The sequence below is a fragment of the Tursiops truncatus genome, chromosome 16, assembly GCF_011762595.2.
Source record: "Tursiops truncatus isolate mTurTru1 chromosome 16, mTurTru1.mat.Y, whole genome shotgun sequence".
In the NCBI taxonomy this organism is placed as follows: domain Eukaryota; kingdom Metazoa; phylum Chordata; class Mammalia; order Artiodactyla; family Delphinidae; genus Tursiops; species Tursiops truncatus.
This window is the reverse complement of record NC_047049.1, coordinates 73,269,246-73,291,400: the sequence shown is the minus strand read 5'-3', so window position 1 is coordinate 73,291,400 and position 22,155 is coordinate 73,269,246. Positions and strand designations below refer to the sequence as shown.

At 38.7% G+C, this 22,155-nt stretch overlaps 1 protein-coding gene across 4 annotated transcripts; it reads left to right on the top strand.

Moving 5' to 3' along the window:
* Nucleotides 1-1,847: 1,847 nt before the first annotated feature.
* ZNF25 (zinc finger protein 25) lies at nt 1,848-21,866 on the top strand. 4 transcript variants are annotated; one of them, XM_033842142.2, is made up of 8 exons: nt 1,848-2,046; nt 4,117-4,217; nt 4,325-4,438; nt 9,926-10,009; nt 15,329-15,455; nt 15,755-15,850; nt 17,874-17,937; nt 18,430-21,866. In XM_033842142.2, the coding sequence occupies exons 5-8, from the start codon at nt 15,422-15,424 to the stop codon at nt 19,511-19,513; spliced, it is 1,278 nt and encodes a 425-aa protein (XP_033698033.1). In that variant the 5' UTR covers nt 1,848-2,046; nt 4,117-4,217; nt 4,325-4,438; nt 9,926-10,009; nt 15,329-15,421; the 3' UTR covers nt 19,514-21,866. The 4 variants fall into 4 exon arrangements, with proteins under 4 accessions (XP_033698033.1, XP_033698031.1, XP_019791494.2 ...); XM_033842140.2 differs by lacking the exon at nt 9,926-10,009 and having other exon boundaries at nt 1,849-2,046; nt 4,143-4,217; XM_019935935.3 differs by lacking the exon at nt 9,926-10,009 and having other exon boundaries at nt 1,849-2,046.
* The last annotated feature ends 289 nt before the right edge of the window (nt 21,867-22,155 follow it).

Genomic DNA, 22,155 nt, shown 5'->3' with positions numbered 1-22,155 from the left:
GCTACTCTTCATTGTGGTGCACGGGCTTCTCATTGCGGTGACTTCTTTTGTTGCAGAGCACAGGCTCTAGGCACGCAGCTTCAGTAGTTGTGGCTCGCAGGCTCTAGAGCGCAGGCTCAGTAGTTGTGGCGCACAGGCTTAGTTGCTCTGCGGCATGTGGGATCTTCCCGGACCAGGGCTCGAAACTGTGTCCCCTGCATTGGCAGGCGAATTCTCAACCACTGCTCTACCAGAGAAGCCCTGAAATAACTATTTTAACATATACTCAATTCTTATGTATTTGGATCTGTTTCCGTTCTTCTTTGAAGCCAGCACCAAACTTTTAAATTATGTTTATAATAATATGCATTTCCAATAAAATTTCCTCCCTATTCTCTGAGGTTATATATTTCCTGATGAAGTTTAAAATTATTTGTCAAGGAAAACGAAACCAAACTCTCAGAAAAAAATTGTCATTTTGATTTAAATTGTTAAGCTTTATAGTTTCCTGTAAGAGTAAATACAAATATTTAAAAATTGAATTTTCCCTGGTTCAAAAAGGGGAAAAGATTTCCCTCCCCTCTTTTCTTAGAGCATTTCCTTGAGAAAACTTGTAACTGAAATCCTTTTTTCTGTCCCTTTGAGATGCATGCAAATGTTTTTAAAAGTAAATAAACTTCTTGTTAGTTTTACAACCCACGATTATCTTTGTTAAAGGCCTTGGAGCTATGTCTTTGAAATGTAAATAAACATCAAGGAAGATAGCACCCCATCTCCCTGTGTCTGTGGTAAACTCCTAGGCTTTTGGCTACAAGTTGTAGCTACTTGCTTGTCATAGAGATGCAAGAAGCTTTACTTTTCATTTGGATAAAGGCAATTAACTAATAGAAATGGCCACCCCAATTACCGTGTGAATTTAGGATGAACAGTGTGTAGTAAATGGTGTTGTCAAGTTCTCTTAGTACATAGAAAGGGTTGTATCTGCCTGGTTACATAAAAGTGTGATATTTCTGTCTGCAAACTCATTAGCAGATTGCCTGGAATGCGCATTGCAGTCTAGTTTAATGCTTAGTTCATTAATAAAATAATTAATAATAATTAATAATTTTTTCTTTCTCCATTTCTGTAGAGGATTTTCTGGGTTGGCAAGAGACTATTTTTAATCATTTCCCCAACACCTCCCACCCAGGATATTGGGGTGTGTATGTGTGTGTGTGTGTATACAGCTATGCACACATGTGCACACATTATTCAGATATGTATATATATTTTCTCTATATGGATTCCACGTTTTTTAAGTTAATTTTATTATAAAAATTTAGTATTTTTGTAATTACTTTGAGAGGAAACATTTCTATTGTTGGCCCAGAGTAAACTGATGTCATAAAGTTAGATCAGAAAATCAGCATACATTCAGTATATATTCCTTAGTGAAGTGATAGTCAAAATATACCATTAGCGTAAAATTTGAGTAAAAATCTCAGAAGAGTGTGCACCTAACATTAAGCGAGGTTTTTTCTTTTTGTAAAGTGGCATGTGTGCGACTCGTCTTCTGTTTTAGCTTATTCATGTTTTCATCACGTTTCATGTGTCATTTCCATAATTCTGAAAGCTAATACTCCTAAAATAAAGTCAGCTGTTACAGGGTGTTATTCTTTGAATGTACTACTGTACTTAGTTCCGAGTACTACCTTTCGATTACTATCGATATTCATCGCACTACCTCAAGGTAGCTTCCTGCTTTCAAGCGGGTGGCCAGTTCTAATCCGTTACCGCTGCGAGTGAGGAAAGGACCGGGCCAGCAGAAAACACTCGGACCGCGGGAAGAACCCGACCCTCGTGACGTCATCCGAAGTGGAGGCGCCGGGAGGCTCCCGGGACGCGCAGTGCCTGCGTGGGGCGCGGGAGTGTTCCGCGCATGAGCAAATCCACCTCCCCTCAGCAGCCGCCATTCTCCGTCTCGCTCCCCGGCGGGGAGAGGACTCAGGCGCCTCCAGTCTGCTCGGCGCCGCGGAGGGCGGGGCCTGGAACCTGCGCGGGCCGGGAGCTGAGGCCGAGCCCCTGCAGGTGTGTCGGAGGCTTCGGTGCGGGCGCTAGGCCGGGGGCGGGGGGAAGCCGGTCTCCACGGCCGCGCCGAGTCGGAGGCCCTGGCAGCCGCCGCCCCCCACCCCCACTCTGAGCGCCGGACTGGCCTCCGAGGAGGTCTGGGGAAGAGGCCAGGCAGGGGGCCTGGCGGGGAGGCTGGCTGTCCGCAGTGCGGTTCCTCCCCAGAAGCCTTGTTTCTCGACCTGCGTGAAAGGGGCGGCTAGAGGAGGCCTGGGGCGCCGGGCTTATAGCGGGACGTACGCGCGCGAGAACAGCCGTTTGTGACGTGGATGCCAAACCCGTCACGTCGGCGCTGGCGCGTGGGCGGCGCAGGCTGTTGGAGACGTGGGTTGTTAAAGCCTGAGGGGCCCGGGCTTAAGGCCAGCGCCCGCCGGTAAATGGGCAGGTTAATCTGGGTACGACTCGGATACTCATCTGTAAAATTATAATAGCCTTTAGGGTCGTTTTTTGTATTGAATAGGGTAGTGTATATAAAGTACGTTAAGGATTCAATAAAGGTGAGCTGCTTTTCTCATTAAAAGGTATCCTGTTCTTTTCATTATTGGCTCATTTAATCATCTTAATCATCATAACCATCCTTTGAATCCGTATTTACCACCTCCATTTTAATAAATACAAGTACCAAGGTTCAAAGAGATAACTGGCTTAGCCATCATTAGCAGGGATTTGTTTTACTCTGTATCTCATGCTGTTTTCCACCCTAAAATCCACAGGCTTGGGTTGTATTTAATCCAGTGATTGTCCCTAAGCACCACCAGAGTACAGTGTAGTGGACCTAATCGTACAATGTAGTATTCTATTTTCAAAAATTCTTGAGGCTTCCTTAAAACTCCTGTGTAAAGGTTAATTAAGGCCCTTCCTGCATTCTCTAACCTGTCTCGATACCCAGACGACTGTTACACATGTGAATTTAAACCATAGTTGAAACCCTGAATTTTAAGTTTTACTGGAGAAGATGAGAATCCTATCCAGGCCAGAGGGGAAATGGGACAGACTTTTTTAAAGATGAAAACAGCGATTTCATCCATGCTCCATATTATGAAGGTGATATCATAATGCCTCTTATTGGATGGTGTATCTAGGCTTTAGTAAGTAGGCATCATGTAAGCACCAGGGAAGTGGTTTCTTCTGCATATGAGAAGGACCTCGGCATTTGGCACCTTTTGCTCCCCATGTGAAGTGCCTATTTTGGGATTATGGTGCCAAATTGTTATTTTAGAAGTTATATTTGTGTTAGTGTCAACAGTTTAGATGGCCATGTCAGAATTCATCAAGGCCTAATTACATTTTACTCTAGGCCCCAGCCCAGGGTTGGAGGGGACAGTGAATTCTGGGGTTCTGTTGGATTTGTGGTACTGAATGAAGACTTATAGAATCAGAATAGTACATGATTGTTTAAAATTACCTAACTCCTTCTCATGTTAAAGATAATAGCATAAGTGGGAAGCAGCCACATAGCACAGGGAGATCAGCTCGGTGCTTTGTGACCACCTAGAGGGGTGGGATAGGGAGGGTGGGAGGGAGATACAAGAGGGAAGAGATATGGACATATATGTGTATGTATAGCTGATTCACTTTGTTGTACAACAGAAACTAACACACCATTGTAAAGCAATTATACTCCAATAAATATGTTAAAAAAAAGATAATAACATAGAAACTAAGATAGTCACTAGGTTTGTTAATAGCAGAGCTTAGCATAGAACTGAAGCCTCCCTGTCACTGTACCATATTTTAGTCAAAATAGGGTTTTTGGAGAAGTGATTCTGGAGAAACTGAAATTTAGAGAGATGAAACATCTTATTTTCGAGAGCTCTGAAGACTTTCTAACCTTGTGGGGTTTATAGTATCAATAGGAAAAATTGTTATGACATGTAACTTAAAAGATTTTCCATATCAATAGATGTTTCTCTTCAACATCATTTGTGATGTCAGCATAGGGTTCCATACTTTGGATATATATTATATACCTTGCTTAACTAATCTGTTATTATTAGACATTTAAGTTTTATATTCTTTTGTGTTATTTAGTAATGGACATATAATTTTCAAAACAGCCAATAGGAAAGAAATGTTTAGATTCAAAAATGTCCCAGATTCATCAAGATTATATGAGAGTCACCAGTGGACAGGTGGGTACTCCTTTCTCATGGTCCTTCCTATTCCTTCTCATGTCTCAAAGAGACATTTTCCCAGAGGTTTATCTTTTACTAAAATGTTGTATGTAAATTTCTCACAGGTGATTCCTGACGGCAAGATAAGGTCTCTTATGACTTCTGTCTTCCAACTTTCCCTGTTCTGACTTCATAGTTTCTATACTTTCCAATAGCAGCAGAAAATGAACAAGTTCCGGGTGAGTCATTTATTTACCTCTTAACTTTATTTCACTCTGTGTGTGTGTGTTTTCAGTGAATTTTATGAAAGAGAGCCCATATATTAAATTAGAAAAGTGGAAATCACTAAAAATCACCTTCAGGGAAAATACTGTTTGAATACAACAGCAGTTCCAAGGTGTAGTCTGGGAGCCCCAAGACCCTTTCCGAGGGTTTGTGAAGTCAAAACATAATACCAGGATGCAAATTGCCTTTTACACTGACGACATTAGCACTGATGGTGTAAAAGCAATAGATTGCTGCCTATCTGGCATACATCAGGATGATGACACCAATGACATTGTCTTCCTCTGCAGTAGTAAAAAAACTGCCACCTTTACTTAAGGTTATCTTTGATGAAACAGTAAAAGTTAGTAATGTTATTAAATCTTGACCCTTGAGTACACATCTTTTTAATATTCAGTGGGATGAAATGGCAAGTTCAGCTAAAGTACTTTTGCGGCATACTGAAGTATGATGGTTGGTTGTCTTGAGGAAAAGCACTTGTGTGATTGATTTGTGAGCTCACCTAGCCACTTTTTTTCATGGAATATCATTTTTATGTAAAAGAGCAACTGGCAGACAAACTACGGTATTCACATGGTATGCAAACATTTTCTCAACAATGAGTGATGTGAGCCTGTCATTTCAAGGAAAATAACTTAGTATTTGTTGCTAATATTAAAAGTTGAGCTTTCAAGTGAAAATTGGAATGTTGGAAAACTTGTGAAGTTAACAAATGCTGATACTTAAAGACTTTTCTGATGAGATTGGTAAGGATATTAACAAATGTGATTCTTTATTAAATAATAAAATGTGTCAACACTTGAGTAATATTTCTGATGTATCTGCTCAGAGGCAAACTCAAGCAGTTTAAGAGGACAGAGTGTTAGAAGTGAGGAACAGGGAATAAGTTGGTTAGGGAATGCCACTCTAAAAGGTAATATTTGAGGAATATCTTGAATTAAATGAGAGACAGCCAGGTAGAAATCTGGAGGAAGAGCATACTACATAGAAGGAATAGCAAATGCATACACCCTGAGGCATGTTCCAGAAACAGTATTTAGGATACTGAAACTAGAGAGAAGTGAACTTGGGGGAGAACAGTAAGAGGTAAGATCTAAGAGGTAGAAGGGAGTAGAATGTATATGACTTTGTAGGCTGTAGAAGACATGAATTTTGATTTTATTGGTTCATTAAATATTTAAAAAATCATACTTTATGCAAGTAATGTACATAATGTATATGTATAATTTAGGGAATACTGATTAAGTAACACCACTGTATCCCATATCTGGCTTAAGCAATGAAAATTACTAGTACTTTTGAAGCCCCTGTATGCCCTTCCTTAATCTCATCCCACCATTACCCAGAGAAAAGGAATCCTGAATTCTGTGGTAACCATTTCTTTGCTTTTTAAACTTAATTTTTAAAAACAAAATAGCATATTTAGCAATTAATTAAATGCCCAGCCCTTTGGTAAGCCCTTGACGTAGTTTATCTTACATAATTCTCACAGCCAACTTTTGAAGTGTTGTTATTATTACTATAACATAAATTTTCAGTGTGGACATTATTATTAATTAGAGATCATAGCCTTTAGGCCTGATGGTGGAAAGAAAGAGACTCTAGAAAAATTTAACCTATTCTACGGTTCTGCTTTGGTCAGTCTTGAACACATTTATACCTTATATATGAAAATTTCCTTATCCGGCATTTGTTCAGGTGTGGCACATGATGTTTTTCTTACCTTATGCTCTGTAATTAACTGCTGAGTGGTCAGTCTGGAACAAAAGAAATAACTAGTGAGCCTTTTTGTTTTTTGAAGTAGTTTTAAGTACAGTCATCACTACCTACTCTTGGAAAAATTTATTTTGTGCAGATAATTGGATTTTTAAAGGCATTTTGGCCAGATTAGAAAGTCTTTTTTATTCCTTCTTGCATCTGTCAAGTTCTGCCATCAATTTCTGTTTGAAAACATCCTTTATAGTTATTGTTTTTATTCTGCTTGCTTGTTGTTTTAGTGAGGGTCTGCTGGTGGAAAATTCTCAGTTTTCTTTATATGAAATATCCACGAAGAGCTTTTTCACTGTGTATAGAAATACTGGTTGACAGTTCTTACCTTTTAAAACACTGAAAAGCATTCATTGTCTTCTACTACTGGTACTATTGAAAATTCACCTGTTAACTTGTCACACCTTTGAAATAAATTTGTGTTTTGGGCTAGCTGCTTTTTAAGATATCTTTTATCCTAGTATGTTTATATCTATATTTCTTTTTATCCTAATTAGATTTACTGTACTTCCCTTGGGTTGAATATTTGAGTATTTTGTGTATTACACTGTATCTCCTTTATTGACTTTGAAGCTTTATTTTTGTGTGTTATTTTGTTTATTGCTGAATCTGGAGATTACAACATGCACCATTAAAATAATGGTGTCTTCAAATACTGTATTCATGAACAGTGTAATAAACTTTTATCAGTATAATTCTCTTTACAGCCTCCTCACCCTGTGGTCCTTGTCTTATATCTCACTTATACATATATTTTTAACCCCCAATACTTGTTATTTTTGCTTTAAACAGTATTCATCTTTTAAAGAAATGTGTGTGTGTGTGTGTGTGTAAATAAAACTCTTTTGTGTTTATGTACGTATCTGCTTTGGGAGCTCTTTATTTCTTCCTACAGGTCTGGGGTTCTCTCTGATATCTTTTCCCTTCAGCCTAAGCAACTCATTTTATTATTTCATGTATTATTTCAGCACTGATGGTGACAAATTTACTTGGCTGGTCTTTCTGAAAATGTCTTTATTTCACCTTGGTTTTTGAAGGATATTTTGCCGGATATAGAACTTTATCGAGAGTTTTCTTTGTATCTGCATTTCTAGGATGTCTTTGTCTTCTGGCTTCTATTGTTTCTGATGAGAAGCTAGTCTTCATCTTACTGTTATCCACCTGAATATAATGTGTTCTTTTCCTCTGTGCTTAAGATTTTCATTTTATCTTTAGTTTTCAATAGTTAGACCATGATGCACACAGGCATGATTTGTTTTGCATTTATCCCTTTTGAAGGATGACAAAGATTTGTGGGTTGTTGCCTTTTTTTTTTTTTTAACATCTTCATTGGAGTATAATTGCTTTACAATGGTGTGTTAATTTCTGTTGTATAACAAAGTGAATCAGCTATACATAAACATATATCTCCATATCTCTTCCCTCTTGCTTGTCCCTCCCTCCCACCCTCCCTATCCCACCCCTCTAGGTGGTCACAAAGCACCAAGCTGATCTCCCTGTGCTATGCGGCTGCTTCCCACTAGCTATCTATTTTATGTTTGGTAGTGTATATATGTCCATGCCACTCTCTCACTTTGTCCCAGCTTACCCTTCCCCCTCCCCGTATCCTCAAGTCCATTCTCTAGTTGGTCTGCATCTTTATTCCCGTCTTGCTCCTAGGTTCTTCTGACCATTTTTTTCCCTTTTTTTTTAGATTCCATATATATGCGTTAGCATACGTTATTTGGGTTTTTTTCTGACTTACTTCAGTCTGTATGAGAGTCTCTAGGTCCATCCACCTCACTACAAATAACTCAGTTTCGTTCCTTTTTATGGCTGAGTAATATTCCATTGTATATATGTGCCACATCTTCTTTATCCATTCATCTGTTGATGGACACTTAGGTTGCTTCCATGTCCTGGCTGTTGGAAACAGAGCTGCAGTGAACATTTTGGTACATGACTCCTTTTGAATTACGGTTTTCTCAGGGTATATGCCCAGTAGGTTGTTGCCTTTTATCATTTTTTTAAATTCTTGGAACTCACTCTTCAGATAGTTTCTTTGCATCATTCTCTTTTTCTTCCTAAAATCCCAATTACACAGTGTTGAAATATGTACATATTGTCCTAAATATTCAGATGCTCTGTTCAGTTTGGTTGTTTTTTTTTGTGTGTGTCCTTTAGTTTGGATATTTCTGTTGAGCTGACTGTTTTCAAGTTCATGGCATCCTTCTTTTGCTCTGTCAGTTCTCTTCACTCATAAGCCTGTAGAATCCACTTCTGATATTGTATCATTCAGTTCTAAAAATTCCTGTTTTTTCTTTTGTTTTTCTTTCTCTGCTAAGATTTCGCATCATTTCATTTATATTCTCAATTTTTTTCACTAGGTCATTTAGTTTTATTTATTTAGTTTTAGGGTAATTACTTTAAAATCCTTATCTGCTAATCCCAACATCGAGGTTAATCTGTAGGTCTGTTTCAATAGGCTCCTTTCTTCAGTATGAATCAAAATTTTCTACTTCTTTGCATGTCTCCTATTTCTTTATTATTGCTAGACATTATATATAAAAGTACAGTAGGGATTGAAGTAAATAATACCTCCAGAAAAAGTCACGTCCCTTCCTCTGTCTGCTCGCTAAGTCAGATACGTAGCTGAGATGGCCCTGGGCTTTAGTGAGGTACTGTTCACCACCAAGCTTCACATGATTGAGGGCAGTATCAAGGCTTTCCCTTCAGGGGGCTTGGGTTGTGAACACCACCAGAGCTCCACTGATGTGCTTTTAGCTTAGCCACCAGCTTTTCTTTTGGATGACTGAGGAGTTGCTGCCCTGTAGAGCTTTAAGCACCAGAGACATCTCTTCCTGCCCTGGTGCTCTGCTCCCAGCCTTTGGAGGGTTGTGGCCATGCACTCAGTAAAGGCCTGTGGGGGGAAAATGGTGAGTATTTGTATTTCAGAGCATCCATATAAATTATGGAGCTTTCCTTTGGTTCCAGAAACTGCTTCCCCAACTTAAAATAAACTGACCACTTTGAGACATTTGATAGGAAGTAAAAAAGTTCTACAGAGGGGGCTTCCCTGGTGGCGCAGTGGTTGAGAGTCCGCCTGCCGATGCAGGGGACAAGGGTTCGTGCCCCAGTCCGGGAGGATCCCATATGCTGCGGAGTGGCTAGGCCCATGAGCCATGGCCGCTGAGCCTGTGCATGCAGAGCCTGTGCTCCGCAACAGGAGAGGCCACAGCAGTGAGAGACCCGCATACCACCACCACCACAACAAAAAAAAAGTTCTACAAATACTAAGCTTATGTTTGGGGACCTCTTGAATATGAAACTCCCACTCAGTCACCAGGTAGTATCAAAAGGCAAGTTGGTGTTGACTTGCTTTGTGACCAGGGATCTTAGGGATGCTAATACATCACACAAGACCATAAGCAAACATTAAAAGTTTGTTAAAGGTTGAACCAGTTTCCTCTCTTCCCTACTTGCCCCCAAGAATGAAATAAGTTGTGGTTTTCTGTTGTCTTTTGAAATATTTGTCTCTTCTGAATTTTATCTTTTGTTCACCTTTGGATTCTCAGATCTCTGATTTTAGAAAACACTAGGTTAGAGGCTTGTTCTCGTTAAGGTTAAGATCAACTTCTCCTTTGCTTCTCAGAATTTGTTTCTATTCAGAATTTCTTTCTTTATGCTTATTTTAGAGATGCTGGCTCTGAGCTGCTTTCTGCTCTACATTTTTGCCCTGGCTATGAAATTGGAAAATGCCCTGAAAATGCTAACCAGAGGTATAAGACTCATCATAATTAATTTCACTTTTTTCTTGGATCTTTACCTCTCAAATTCTAGTGCTTAAGTTAATATTTGATGCTTTTGTACAGCTGTTTTTAGTGTTTTGTTGTTTTTTTTTATTTATTTTTCTATTTTAAAATTAAAGTATAGTTGACTTATTTTTAATTGTAGTAAAATACACATAACAAAGTTTACCATCATAACCAATTTTAAATGTATAGCTCTGTGGCATTAAGTACATTCACATTGTTGTGCAACCATCACCACCATCCATCTCCAGAACTCTTTTCATCATCCTACACTGAAACTCCGCACAAATTAAACACTAACTCCCCACTCCCCCCATACGTTGGGAACCACCATTCTACTCATTTGTTCCAGCACTAGTTTTTTGAAAAGACTATCCTTAATCCACTGAATTTCTTTTGAACCTTTGTCAAAATTATATGTGTGGTTCTATTACTAGACACTGTTTTTGTTCCAATGATCTGTGTGTTTATCCTTTTGCTAGTAACACAATTGATATAGCTTTGCAATAAGTCTTGAAATCAGGTAGTGGATTTGCTGATATTTTGTTGACGATTTTTGTACTTATAACCATGAAAGATATTGGTTGGTAGTCACTATGGTGGTAAATGTTTAATCAGATTTTGGGGACTGGGAGAGAAATCTGGTTTGTACTGTTTACCAATTTCTATGGTATAAATACCCCTGCCAGGGCTAATTTCAAGCTACAAAATGATGTTAATCAATTGCCCAAAATTTGACAATCAGCACTCTTGATCTGGTACAAACAGGTGCAAGCCACCACTGTAGTTTTCTGATAATCCTTTTGTTAGGTTTGGGTATCAGGGTAACGTCGGCTTCATAAAATGAGTTGAGAACGGTTCTCTCCTCTTTGTTTTATGGAAGAGATTGCATATAATTGGTATTGTTTCTGCCTTAAATGTTTGGTGGAATTCACCACTGAAATGTTTGGTGGAATTCACCACTGAGACCTGAAGATTTCTTTGTTAGAAGGTTTTGTTGGTTTAAATGAAGTGAAATTCACATAATATTGACCATTTTAAAGCGTACAGTTAGGTGACATTTAGCACATCCACAATGTTGTGGGACCACTACAACATATAGTTCCAAAACATTTTTGCCATCCCCAAAGAAAACCCCATTCCCATTAAGCAATCATTACCTAGTCCCTCTCCCTTTAGCCTCTGGCAATTACCAATCTACTTTCCGTCTCTGTGCATTTACTTATTCTGGATATTTCATATAAGTGGAATCATATAATATGTACTTTTTCTATTTGGCTTCTTTCACTTAGCATAATGTTTTCCAAGTTCATTCACCCTATACCATGTATCAATACTTCATTTTTATGGCAAAATAATATTCCATTGTATGTTTATACCACAATTGTTTATCTGTTCATCCACTGATGGGCATTTAGGTGGTTTTCACTTTTTGGCTGTTGTGAATAGTGCCACTATGAACTTTTGTGTACAAGTATGCTGGGTTGTATGGTATTTGTATGTTTAACTTGCTGAGCAACTGCCAAACTTTTCCACAGCAGCTGTACCGTTTTACATTCCCACAAGCAATATATAAGGGTTACAGTTTCTCCACAACCTCTCCATCACCTGTTATTTTGTTGTTTTGTTTTTTTTTTTTTTTTTTGGGGTGTTGTTTTGTTTTTTTTTAAAAAAAACACCCATCATAGTAAATATGAAGTGGTATAATTGTGGTTTTGATTTGAATTTCCCCTAAGGACTGATGATGCTGAGCATCTTTTCATGTGCTCATTTGTATAACTTAAAGAAATGTCTGTTCAATTTCTTTGCCCATTTTCTGGCTGGGTTATCTTTTCTGTTATTGAATTGTAAGTATATTTTATATATTCTGGATAATAACACCTTTATCAGATACGCGATTTGCAAATATTATATTACATTCTGTGAGTTGTCGTTTTCCTATTTTGGTAATATCCTATGATGCATACAAGTTATATATATATATATACATAAAATTTCCTTGGCTGCCACGCCACATGGCATGTGGGATCTTAGGTCCCTGACCAGGGATCAAACCTGCGCCCCTTGCATTGGAAGCATGGATTCTTTACCGCTGGACCGCCAGGGAAGTCCCCATAAAAATTTTAAAGTTTGATAAAGTCAGCTTATTTTTATTTTACTGCTTGTACTTTTGGTGTCATATCTAGAATCCATCGCCAAATTCAAGGTAAGGAAATTTATTCCTATGTTTTCTTCTGAGTTTTATAGTTTTAGCTCTTAATATTTAGGTCAGTGATCTATTTCGAGTTAATTTTTTTTTTATATGGGGTGAAGTAGAGGTCAGCTTTCGTTCTTATGCATGTGGACATTTGGTTGTCGCAGTGCCATTTGTTGAAGAAACTATTCTTTCTCCATTGAATGGTCTTGTCTTCCTTGTTGAAAATCAGGTGGCCATAGATGTATGGTTTTATTTCTAGACTCTCATTTCTATCCCATTGCACAATATGTCTATCTTTATGCCAATCACACTGTTTTGATACTGTAGCTTTATAGTAAGATTTGAAATAAGTGTGAGTCCTCCAACTTTGTTTCTTTCCCAATTTTGTTTTGGCTATTAGGGACTTCTTGCAATTCCATATGAATTTGCGGATTGGCTTTTCCATTTCTGTGCAGAAGTCATTGGGATTTTATTAGGGATTGCACTGAACTTGTAGATTCCTTGGAGTAGTACTGTCACTTGAACTATATTAAATCTTATAGTCTATGAACATAGAATATCATTTCTTTTATTTAGGTCTTCTTTAATACTTCCAGCAATGTTTTGCAGTTTTCAGTGTATAAGTCTTACACCTCCTTGAGTAAATGTATCCCTAGGTATTTTATTCTTTTTGGTGCTACATTAAATGGAATTTCTTAATTTCTCTTTTGGATTTTCATTACTGGTATATAGAAACACTACCAATTTTTGTGGGTTGATCTTATAATTCTGCAACATGCCGACTTTGTTTATGAGCTCTATTAGTTTTCGTTTTTGTGGATTCTTTGGGATATTCTATATGTAGATTAATGTCATCTGCAAATATAGTTTTTTTTTTTTTCCTTTCCAGTTTGGGTGCCTTTATATCCTTTTCTTGTAAAACTGCTCTGGCTAGAACTTCCAGTACAGTGTGGATTAGAAGTGGCAGAAGCAGGCATCCTTGACTTGTTCCTGGTCATAAGGAGAAAGTTTTCAGTCTTTCACTACTGAGTATGATATTACCTGGGGTAGAGGTGGATTAAAATGTTGTTTATCATTTTGAGGAATTTCCTTCTATTTCTAGTTTACTGAGTGTTTTTATCATGAAAGAGTGTTGAAGTTTGTCAAACACTTTTTGTGCGTCAATTAAAATGATCTTCTACTTTTTCCCCTTTGCTCTATTACTGTAATTGATTGACTTTTGTATGTTGAACCACTCTTGCATTCCTGGGGTAAATCACACAAGGTCATGGTATAGATTATAATCTATTTTTTTTATTTTGTTGGATTTGATTTACTAGTAATATGTTAAAGGTTTTCGTCTTTATATTCATAAAAGATATTTTAACTCTTTATAGGGTAGAATGCTTATCTCCACTTCATTTAATTCTTTTTCTGAGGTTTTGTCTTGTTCTTTTGTTTGGAACATATTCCTCTGTCTCCTCCTTTTGCCTAATCCTCTGTTTTTATTTCCATGCATTTGGTAGGTTGGTTACATTTCTCAATCTTAGAAAAGTAATCGTATGTAGGAGATGTTCTCTGAGGCCCAGCAGTATATTCCCCTCTGATCACCAGAGCTATAAGCTCTACGGGTTCCCTATATGTGGGCTACATGAATCCTTCCTTGTTGTGGGGCCGACTATTGTGGGCACACTGGTAGGTAGGGCTGACCCTCAGCCCTGTTGGAAGCCAGGCCCTGCCTCATCCAGTGGCTCCCGGCCCACTGTTGGGAGGGTCTGGGTCCCTGCCTGGCTAGCTGCACGGCCTGTGGGATGCCTGGAATGGGACCCAACGTGGCTGGCTGCATGGCCTGAAGTGTCCTGGGATTGGTGATGACCCATTGGTGGGCATGGAAGCCTCCAGCACTAATAGGCTAGAGGGAGGACTCCAGAATGGTCCCTATTAGCACCAGTGTCCTCATGGTAGAACAGGCTCCCAAAATGGCTGCTGCCAGTGTCTATGTCTCCAGGGGGAGTTCCAGTTGCCTCCTCCCTCTCCAGGAGGCTCTCCAAGGTCAGCAAGTGGGTCTGAGGTAGGCTCCTTTCAAATTACTCCCTCTGCACTGTGACTTGGAACGTGTCAGATTTTTGCATGCACCCTTTAAGAGTGGAGTCTCTGTTTTCTACAGTCCTCTGGCTCTCAAGCCGCACTGGCCTTCAAAGCCAGACGTTCTGGTGGTTCGTCTTCCTGGTGCAGGACCCCCAGGCAGGGGAGCCCAATGTGGGGCTCGGACCCCTTACTCCTTGGGGACAACCTCTACAATTTTGGTTATCCTCCCATCTGTGGGTCACCTACATGGGCGTGTGGGTCTTGACTATACCGTGTCTCTTTCCCTCCTACCCATGTCACTGTGGTTCCTTCTTTGTATCTTTAGTTGTGGGGAATATTTTCTGCTACTCTTCAGATAATTTTCAGAGATTGTTGCTCTGTGAATAGTTGTAATTTCAGTGTGCCTGTGGGAGGAGCTCAGCTCAGAGTCTTCCTTCTCCACCATCTTGGCCATCCTTTGTGACCATCTTTCATCTTGTACATACTTTTGTCATAGCAACTGCTATGCATATTGCATTTAAGAATTTAATCTTTGCCTCCCTGTCAGCATGTAAGCTTCTTGATGACAAGAACAGTTGCTTTCGGGGCTTCCCTGGTGGCGTGGTGGTTGGGAGTCCGCCTGCCGATGCAGGGGACACGGGTTCGTGCCCCGGTCCGGGAAGATCCCACATGCCGCGGAGCAGCTGGGCCCGTGAGCCATGGCCGCTGAGCCTGCACGTCCAGAGCTTGTGCTCCGCAACGGGAGAGGCCACAACGGTGAGAGGCCCACGTACCGCAAAAAAAAAAAAAAAAAAAAAAGAATTGCTTTCATTCATCTCTGTATCTCTGGCAGAGTTCCAGGCATGGAGTGATATCTGAGTAAATATATACTGAACAAATATTTTATATATGTATAAAGCAGGGTGGCAGTATATCTAACTCTCCAGAATAAATACTATAGTTAGCACATTAACAGTTCACATGTCTTTTTGATGGTACTGTATTTTGATCGCTTCAGTTTTAACTGAAATACGTTGTTTCAGGGACCAGTAACATTCAAGGATGTTACTGTGGAATTCACCCAGGAGGAGTGGCAGTTGCTGGATGCTGCTCAGAGGACCCTGTATAGGGAAGTGATGCAGGAGAACTATCGTCACCTCATCTCAGTGGGTGAGGAAATCTTCCCTATCTGTAACTCCCAGTGGTTTGCATTTCCTTTCTCAGTTACTGGAATTTGTTAAGTCCCCTATAGGGTTGAATATTAGCTTTGTTTTAGGGGTCAAAGTTGATGAATCCATTTTGGGTACCAGAAAAATATGTGTGTCCCCATGCACTCCACTGATACAATCTAAATTTGCCAAGCCTATGTGGAACCTTCCTTGTTCTGCTCCTAAACTGCACTTCCTTATCCTTCAGAGTTGCTGTATTCCAAGCAATTTGTATTGTTTTCTTTATCTTTCTATTAATAGGTTATTGTGTGAATAAGCCAAATGCAGTCTTCAAGTTGAAGCAAGGAAAAGAGCCATGGATATTAGAAGTAGAATTTCCACGTCAGAAGTACCCTGGTAAGTTAGAAATTATAACCTGTGAGGAGATTGGTGCCTTTGACTTTTGAAATTTTTTTTTTCAGGAATCTCTTTTTTAAATGCCCTGTACTTTTGGAAATGATTGAGGATACTTGATCTGCATATGTAAGCAACATAAATCACAATTCCAGTTTTCGTTCTCCATCTAAATTCCCTCTTTTGCTTGACATTTTTAAAATAGATTTACTTCTCTTCCCTATATACTAACTTTGACTTAAACTTTCATTTTGTCTTTTTTCTAGAATTCCCAGTTACTCCTTGCCATTAAAGTATGCAACTATAATCTTAAAATCTGTCTTATAAATTTTGTCAAATGCCATTTTCCTCCTTTCATTAACAACAAAATGCCTTAGTTTTTTCAGCACCCATTTTAATTTCCTATTCTCTCTTTAAACTCTGAAATCAGTTTACAAATCATTATGCCTTTCATTGGTTATATTATTTCGGAGTTGATACAAAATACACCTAATTTTCTGTCAAGAACTAGTCTGGCGCTTTATTGCCTACTGCATCTTGTTATTTATTTATGTATTTACTTTTGGCTGTGTTGGGTCTTGGTTGCTGCACGTGGGCTTTCTCTAGTTGCAGCGAGCGGGGGCTACTCTTGGTTGCAGTGCACAGGCTTCTCATTGTGGTGGCTTCTCTTGTTGCGGAGCACAGGCTTCTAGGTGCACAGGCTTCAGTAGTTGTGGTTCATGGGCTCTAGAGCGCAGGCTTGGTAGTTGTGCACAGGCTTAGTTGCTCCGTGGCATGTGGGATCTTCCCAGACCAGGGCTCGAACCTGTGTTCCCTGCATTGGCAGGCGGATTCTTAACCACTGGGCCACCAGGGAAGCCCTGATTCTTATTTTTCCTTGTGGCCCCAGAACACATGCTAATTTTCATTTCATCTGCTCTCTTAAATGTCTTTCATATGTAAGATCTTATTTCATGAGTATCCAAGTTAACCTTGCACATGTCCTTATCAAACAACTTTTTTTATGTTTTCCCCACAAATGCCATGAAATTCTAACCCCAAGCCTCTGCTCATAATCTTTCACTTTCTTTCAAGCATTTAAAGATGAATAAATATGAAGGTCCATAAAGATTTAGAACAATGTTGAATAATTACTCTTTAAAGATCAGGTAGCAAATTGAAGCAGACATGTGGGAGCTAAGATGTGAAAGCAGAATAAAACTAGTGTTGAGTCATAGGTAACTCTCTTTTGGAGATGCAGTATTTGGTGGTCAGCATTGAAAATCTCTGGTGCTACAACTGGGAATTTGTTCTGTTATAAGGATGGCTTGCACTCTGCTTTTCTTTAATCTTTCCTTTTGGATGTATGTGTTTCTGGGTCTTCTGAACCAGCAAAAATTAAGCCAACTAGACAGAGCGGAATTTTCCTCTAAACATTAGGAAATGGATGTTTTGAGAAAATCACTTTAGTGTTGACATTGAGATTGTTGTATTATGGGTAAAGAGAAATAAAGTGGAAGTTTATAGTCTACTGATTACTAGGAATCCTAACACAGTAAACTAGGTTTGAGTGGGTAAAGACCTATACTTTAGCTCCTTCATCCAGTTTAATCTTTCCTCTGATATTTCCAGTGAACACAGTTGTCTACTAATTTTTATTTTCACCCTACTTACTATTCATTGTCCTTAATGGACTCACAGCATTCTCTGTGTCTCACATTCCTATTCAGCAGCACTTTGAATGTCCTTTGTTCTCTGCTCCCAATTCTTTGTTTTTTTTTTTTTTTTTTTTTGGCTTAACCTTCTCCAGGTTTTTAAGATCATATTTGTAGTGTCAAAGATACTTGGGTTTATAACCAGGTCCCTTCCCCTCTGCTATAGCAGTTTTTAGTGTTATTTATGTTTCTTCTAAACCACTGAGATAGAGGAAGTTTACACTTGAGAGTTCCTTCATTTGAGGATATTGGCCTGAAGCCTAAGAATCCACCCTATGACCATAATAATGTGTTAAGATTTATATGGTATTAAATTTTGGATTCCTTTTTAGAAGACCTATGGAATACTCATGACCAAGGAGCAAGATACCAGGAAAGCCAAGCTAAAAATTCAAGGCAAGTTCAAGAATTCAATTTTGAGATTAGAAGCTTCGTAAGAAAGGGTCTTGATGGGGGTACTAGAAGTGAGAGAGCACTAGTTAATAATAAATGTGAAAAAACTAACACTGGAGAAAATTCCAAAGAACATAATCCAAATGGGAAAGCCTTGTTTCATAATAGAGACCTTGTTTATAATTCAAGATCAGGAGATTACAACTTTGCAACAGTCCTTTGATTCTTCTTACTTACATGATAAGGGAGGCTTTATTACACAAAGTGGAGTTCAGGCAGTTAAGAGACCTATAATGCAAGTGAAATTCCTTCTACCAAATGTTAAGCCATAATGTATTTCAACATAGAATATTCACAATGGAGAAGCCCTATGAATCTAATGAATATTGCAAAAATCTCTAGAAATTGGTTCTCAGAGTTACTTGGAAAATATACACAGCAGACCAAAAAAAAAAAAAGCCTTATACATTAATGAATCTGCAAATTTCTCTCTAGGAATGGAGAACTCACAAAACATCAGAAAACTCATACCAATGAGAAATCCTATAAATGCAATGAATGTGGAAAGTCCTTCTGCCAGAAGTCTGTCCTCATAATACATGAGCATACTCATTCAAAGGACAAACCCAGTGAATGTGGGAAATCTGTCTCTCGGAATGGAGACCTCACAAGACAACAGAAAACTCCTACCAGAGAGAAGACCTATGAATGTAAAGAATGTAAGAAAACTTTCTACCACCTATCATCTCTCAGTAGACATTTGAGAACTCATGCAGGAGAGAAACCCTATGAATGTAATCAGTGTGAGAAATCCTTCTACCAGAAGCCACACCTCATGGAACATCAGAAAACACACACAGGAGAGAAACCCTATGAATGTACTGAATGTGGGAAGTTCTTCTACGTTAAGGCATACCTCATGGTACATCAGAAAACACACACAGGGGAGAAACCATATGAATGTAAGGAATGTAGGAAATCCTTTTCCCAGAAATCACACCTCACAGTACATCAGAGAACACATACAGGGGAGAAACCCTATAAATGTAAGGAATGTGGGAAATTCTTCTCTAGAAATTCACACCTCAAAACTCATCAGAGAACTCACACGGGAGAGAAACCCTATGAATGTAGGGAATGTGGGAAATGCTTCTACCAGAAGTCAGCCCTAACAGTACATCAGCGAACTCACACAGGGGAGAAACCCTTTGAATGTAATAAATGTGGAAAAAACTTTTACTATAAATCAGACCTCACTAAACATCAGAGAAAACACACAGGGGAGAAGCCCTATGAATGTAATGAATGTGGTAAATCTTTCTCTGTGAATTCAGTCCTCAGATTACATCAAAGGACTCACACAGGAGAAAAACCCTATGAATGTAAAGAATGTGGGAAATCCTTCTCTCAGAAATCACATTTTGTCATACATCAGAGAAAACACACAGGAGAGAAACCCTATGAATGTCAGGAGTGTAAGGAAACTTTTTTCCAGAAATCAAAACTCACTGCACATCAGAAGACACACACAAAGGGAAAAGCTTATAAAGAGTATAAATTGGGAAGTTCTTCTCTCTGAATTTATCCTTCAGAATAATCAGATAATTTACATGGGACAAAAACCTTATGAAATACCAGTATGGGAAAATTTCAGCCACAGTCTTTCATCATGGAGAGAAAGTCTGTAAATATTTTAGGGAGAAATTTTTACCATATTTCAGACTTTTACTAAGTATCAGACAACTTAGATGGTAGAAACACTACAAATTGTAAAACATGAGGGAAACCTCTCTTTCAGAAGTCATACTTTATTGTACAGCATAGAAACCATATGAGAGAAATCCTGTAAGTAAATGAATGTAAGGAAATTTCTGTCAGGGTAGCCATCATTTAGACATCCAAAAGCTCACATGAGTGAGAGATTCCTATCAGTATCCTGACCATTCAGAAATCTTTTTATATCAGTTGGACTTAAAATACTGTAAAAGGGGATAATCACAAAGACTGAAACACATATGGAAGGCTTTATCAAGAAGTGATGTTTTGGTAAATGTCAGATCAGTGATAAAGTATAGAACCTTTATAAGTATTTAAATATGTGAAAGCTTTCAAACAAAAATTCCAAGAGAATCTGTACCTAGGGTAACACTTTTACTAGAAGCCATGTTGCAGAAATCTGATTACAAAATTGTTTTTCTTTTAAAGAAACCTGCAAATATCTAGATATATGGAGCTTCTTAAAAAGCACAAATAAATTGAATAACCAGGTGACATCATTAAACACATGTGAAGAGTCCTGTAGTATGTAGGACTTATGTGTGAATGTCAGTGTGCTACAGAACACAGATTGTGGATGTTTGATGTGCATGTGGACCCATCCATAACTGTACATAGGGAAATATGTAGCCTTATTTAGTTCAGTAACTTTTTTTTTTTGCGGTACACGGGCCTCTCACTGCTGTGGCCTCTCCTGTTGCGGAGCACAAGGCTCTGGACGTGCAGGCACCGTGGCCATGGCTCACGTGCCTAGCCGCTCCGCGGCATATGGGATCTTCCCGGACCGGGGCATGAACCCGTGTCCATTGCATCGGCAGGCGGACTCTCAACCACTGCGCCACCAGGGAAGCCCTTAGTTCAGTAACTTTTACGTATATGAAGATATTAAGTCTCAGCAGTGACTCTTGTTAATAGAATGTGTATTTAAGTGTAATACTCTTTTATAATTATAATGTATCTTTTCCTCCTATTTCTGAATGGATTTGGATTTTACTGAACTAATCTTTCAGAAAGAAGCTAAAAATGTTTTTGTAAATTTTTCAACTCATGGTCAGCCAAATTTTACATTAGGGATACATTTATAGGAAAAACCTAAGTTCATTTTAAAAAACAGCTGGAAACACCCTACACAATAAAAAAAAATGCTATGTAAAGAAACATCTGTCTTAGTGTTGTTTTAGCAGATTGCAGAGCTGTCTGAATTTGTATTTTGTATGAGAGTCCTAAACATTCTTCACTACCTTTTTCTTCCTGGTAGAAGCAACGTGATATAGAGGGTAAGAGTGTGGACTCTGGACTCCTACTGCCCAGGCTCAGTTTCCAGCATGAAGCATGCACTTAACCTCTCTGTGCCTCAGTTTCCTTTTCTATAAAAAAGTGATAATGTGTTAGGATTGTTGTGAGGTGTAAAAAGTTAATATTTTTAAAGCACTTAGAATAGTGTCTGAGACACAGGAAGAGCTATATGTTAGATACTATCATCATTATAATTTGTATTTCTTGAATTATGTTGCAAAATAAATAAAAGGTTGACTACCAGCATTCATCCCTCACTTCATTGCTGTAGTGCCTTGGTTTGGTTTGGTTGTACATTTTTCCACAAGTGATTCAGATCTGGCCCACTGCCTGCAAGCTAAGAATGGTTTTACATTTCTGAATGGTAGAAAAATTAAAGAATATCTTGTGACATGTGAAAATTATATGATATTCAAACTTAAGTGTCTATAAATACAAATTTTATTACAACACTAATACAAAAACAAAGCAAAAAACATTCGTACCTGTTTTGCCTGTGGCTGCCTTCACATTACAGTAGCAGAGGTGAGTGTTATGCCTCACATGCCTAAGATGAGCCTAAGATAGTTACCATCTGGTGCTTTACAAATTTAAGTTTTCTTAGAGCTGAAAACATCACAGCCAATGTAAAGGTGTACTTTTATATATGGTATGTGTTTCAGAAATGATGAATATAGCAATCTATGGGTAGGTGGGGGTTTTTCCAATATATTATGTGCATTATATTTATATGTTACAAGACTAAGCATTAGAATTTATTTTCAAATGTGTTTTACCTGCTGGACTGTTGTAACATCAAAGCAAATTTCCTGATGGAATGTAGCAGTAAACATTGTCTAAATTAAATTAATTGATGCCTACTCACAGTATTCCTGTATTTTCTTCCATGTCAGTGGCCAGTTTTCCCTGTATCATTTTTTAAAATATATTTATTTATTTATTTTGGCTGAGCCAAAATAAGCCAGGTCTTAGTTGTGGCATGCGCACTTCTTAGTTGTGGCACACAGACTTCTTAGTCGCAGCATGCAGACTCTTAGTTGTGGCATGCGGGATCTAGTTCCCCGACCAGGGATCGAACCTGGGTCCCCTGCATTGGGAGTGCAGAGTCTTACCTCCTGGACCACCAGGGAAGTCCCCCTGTATCATTTT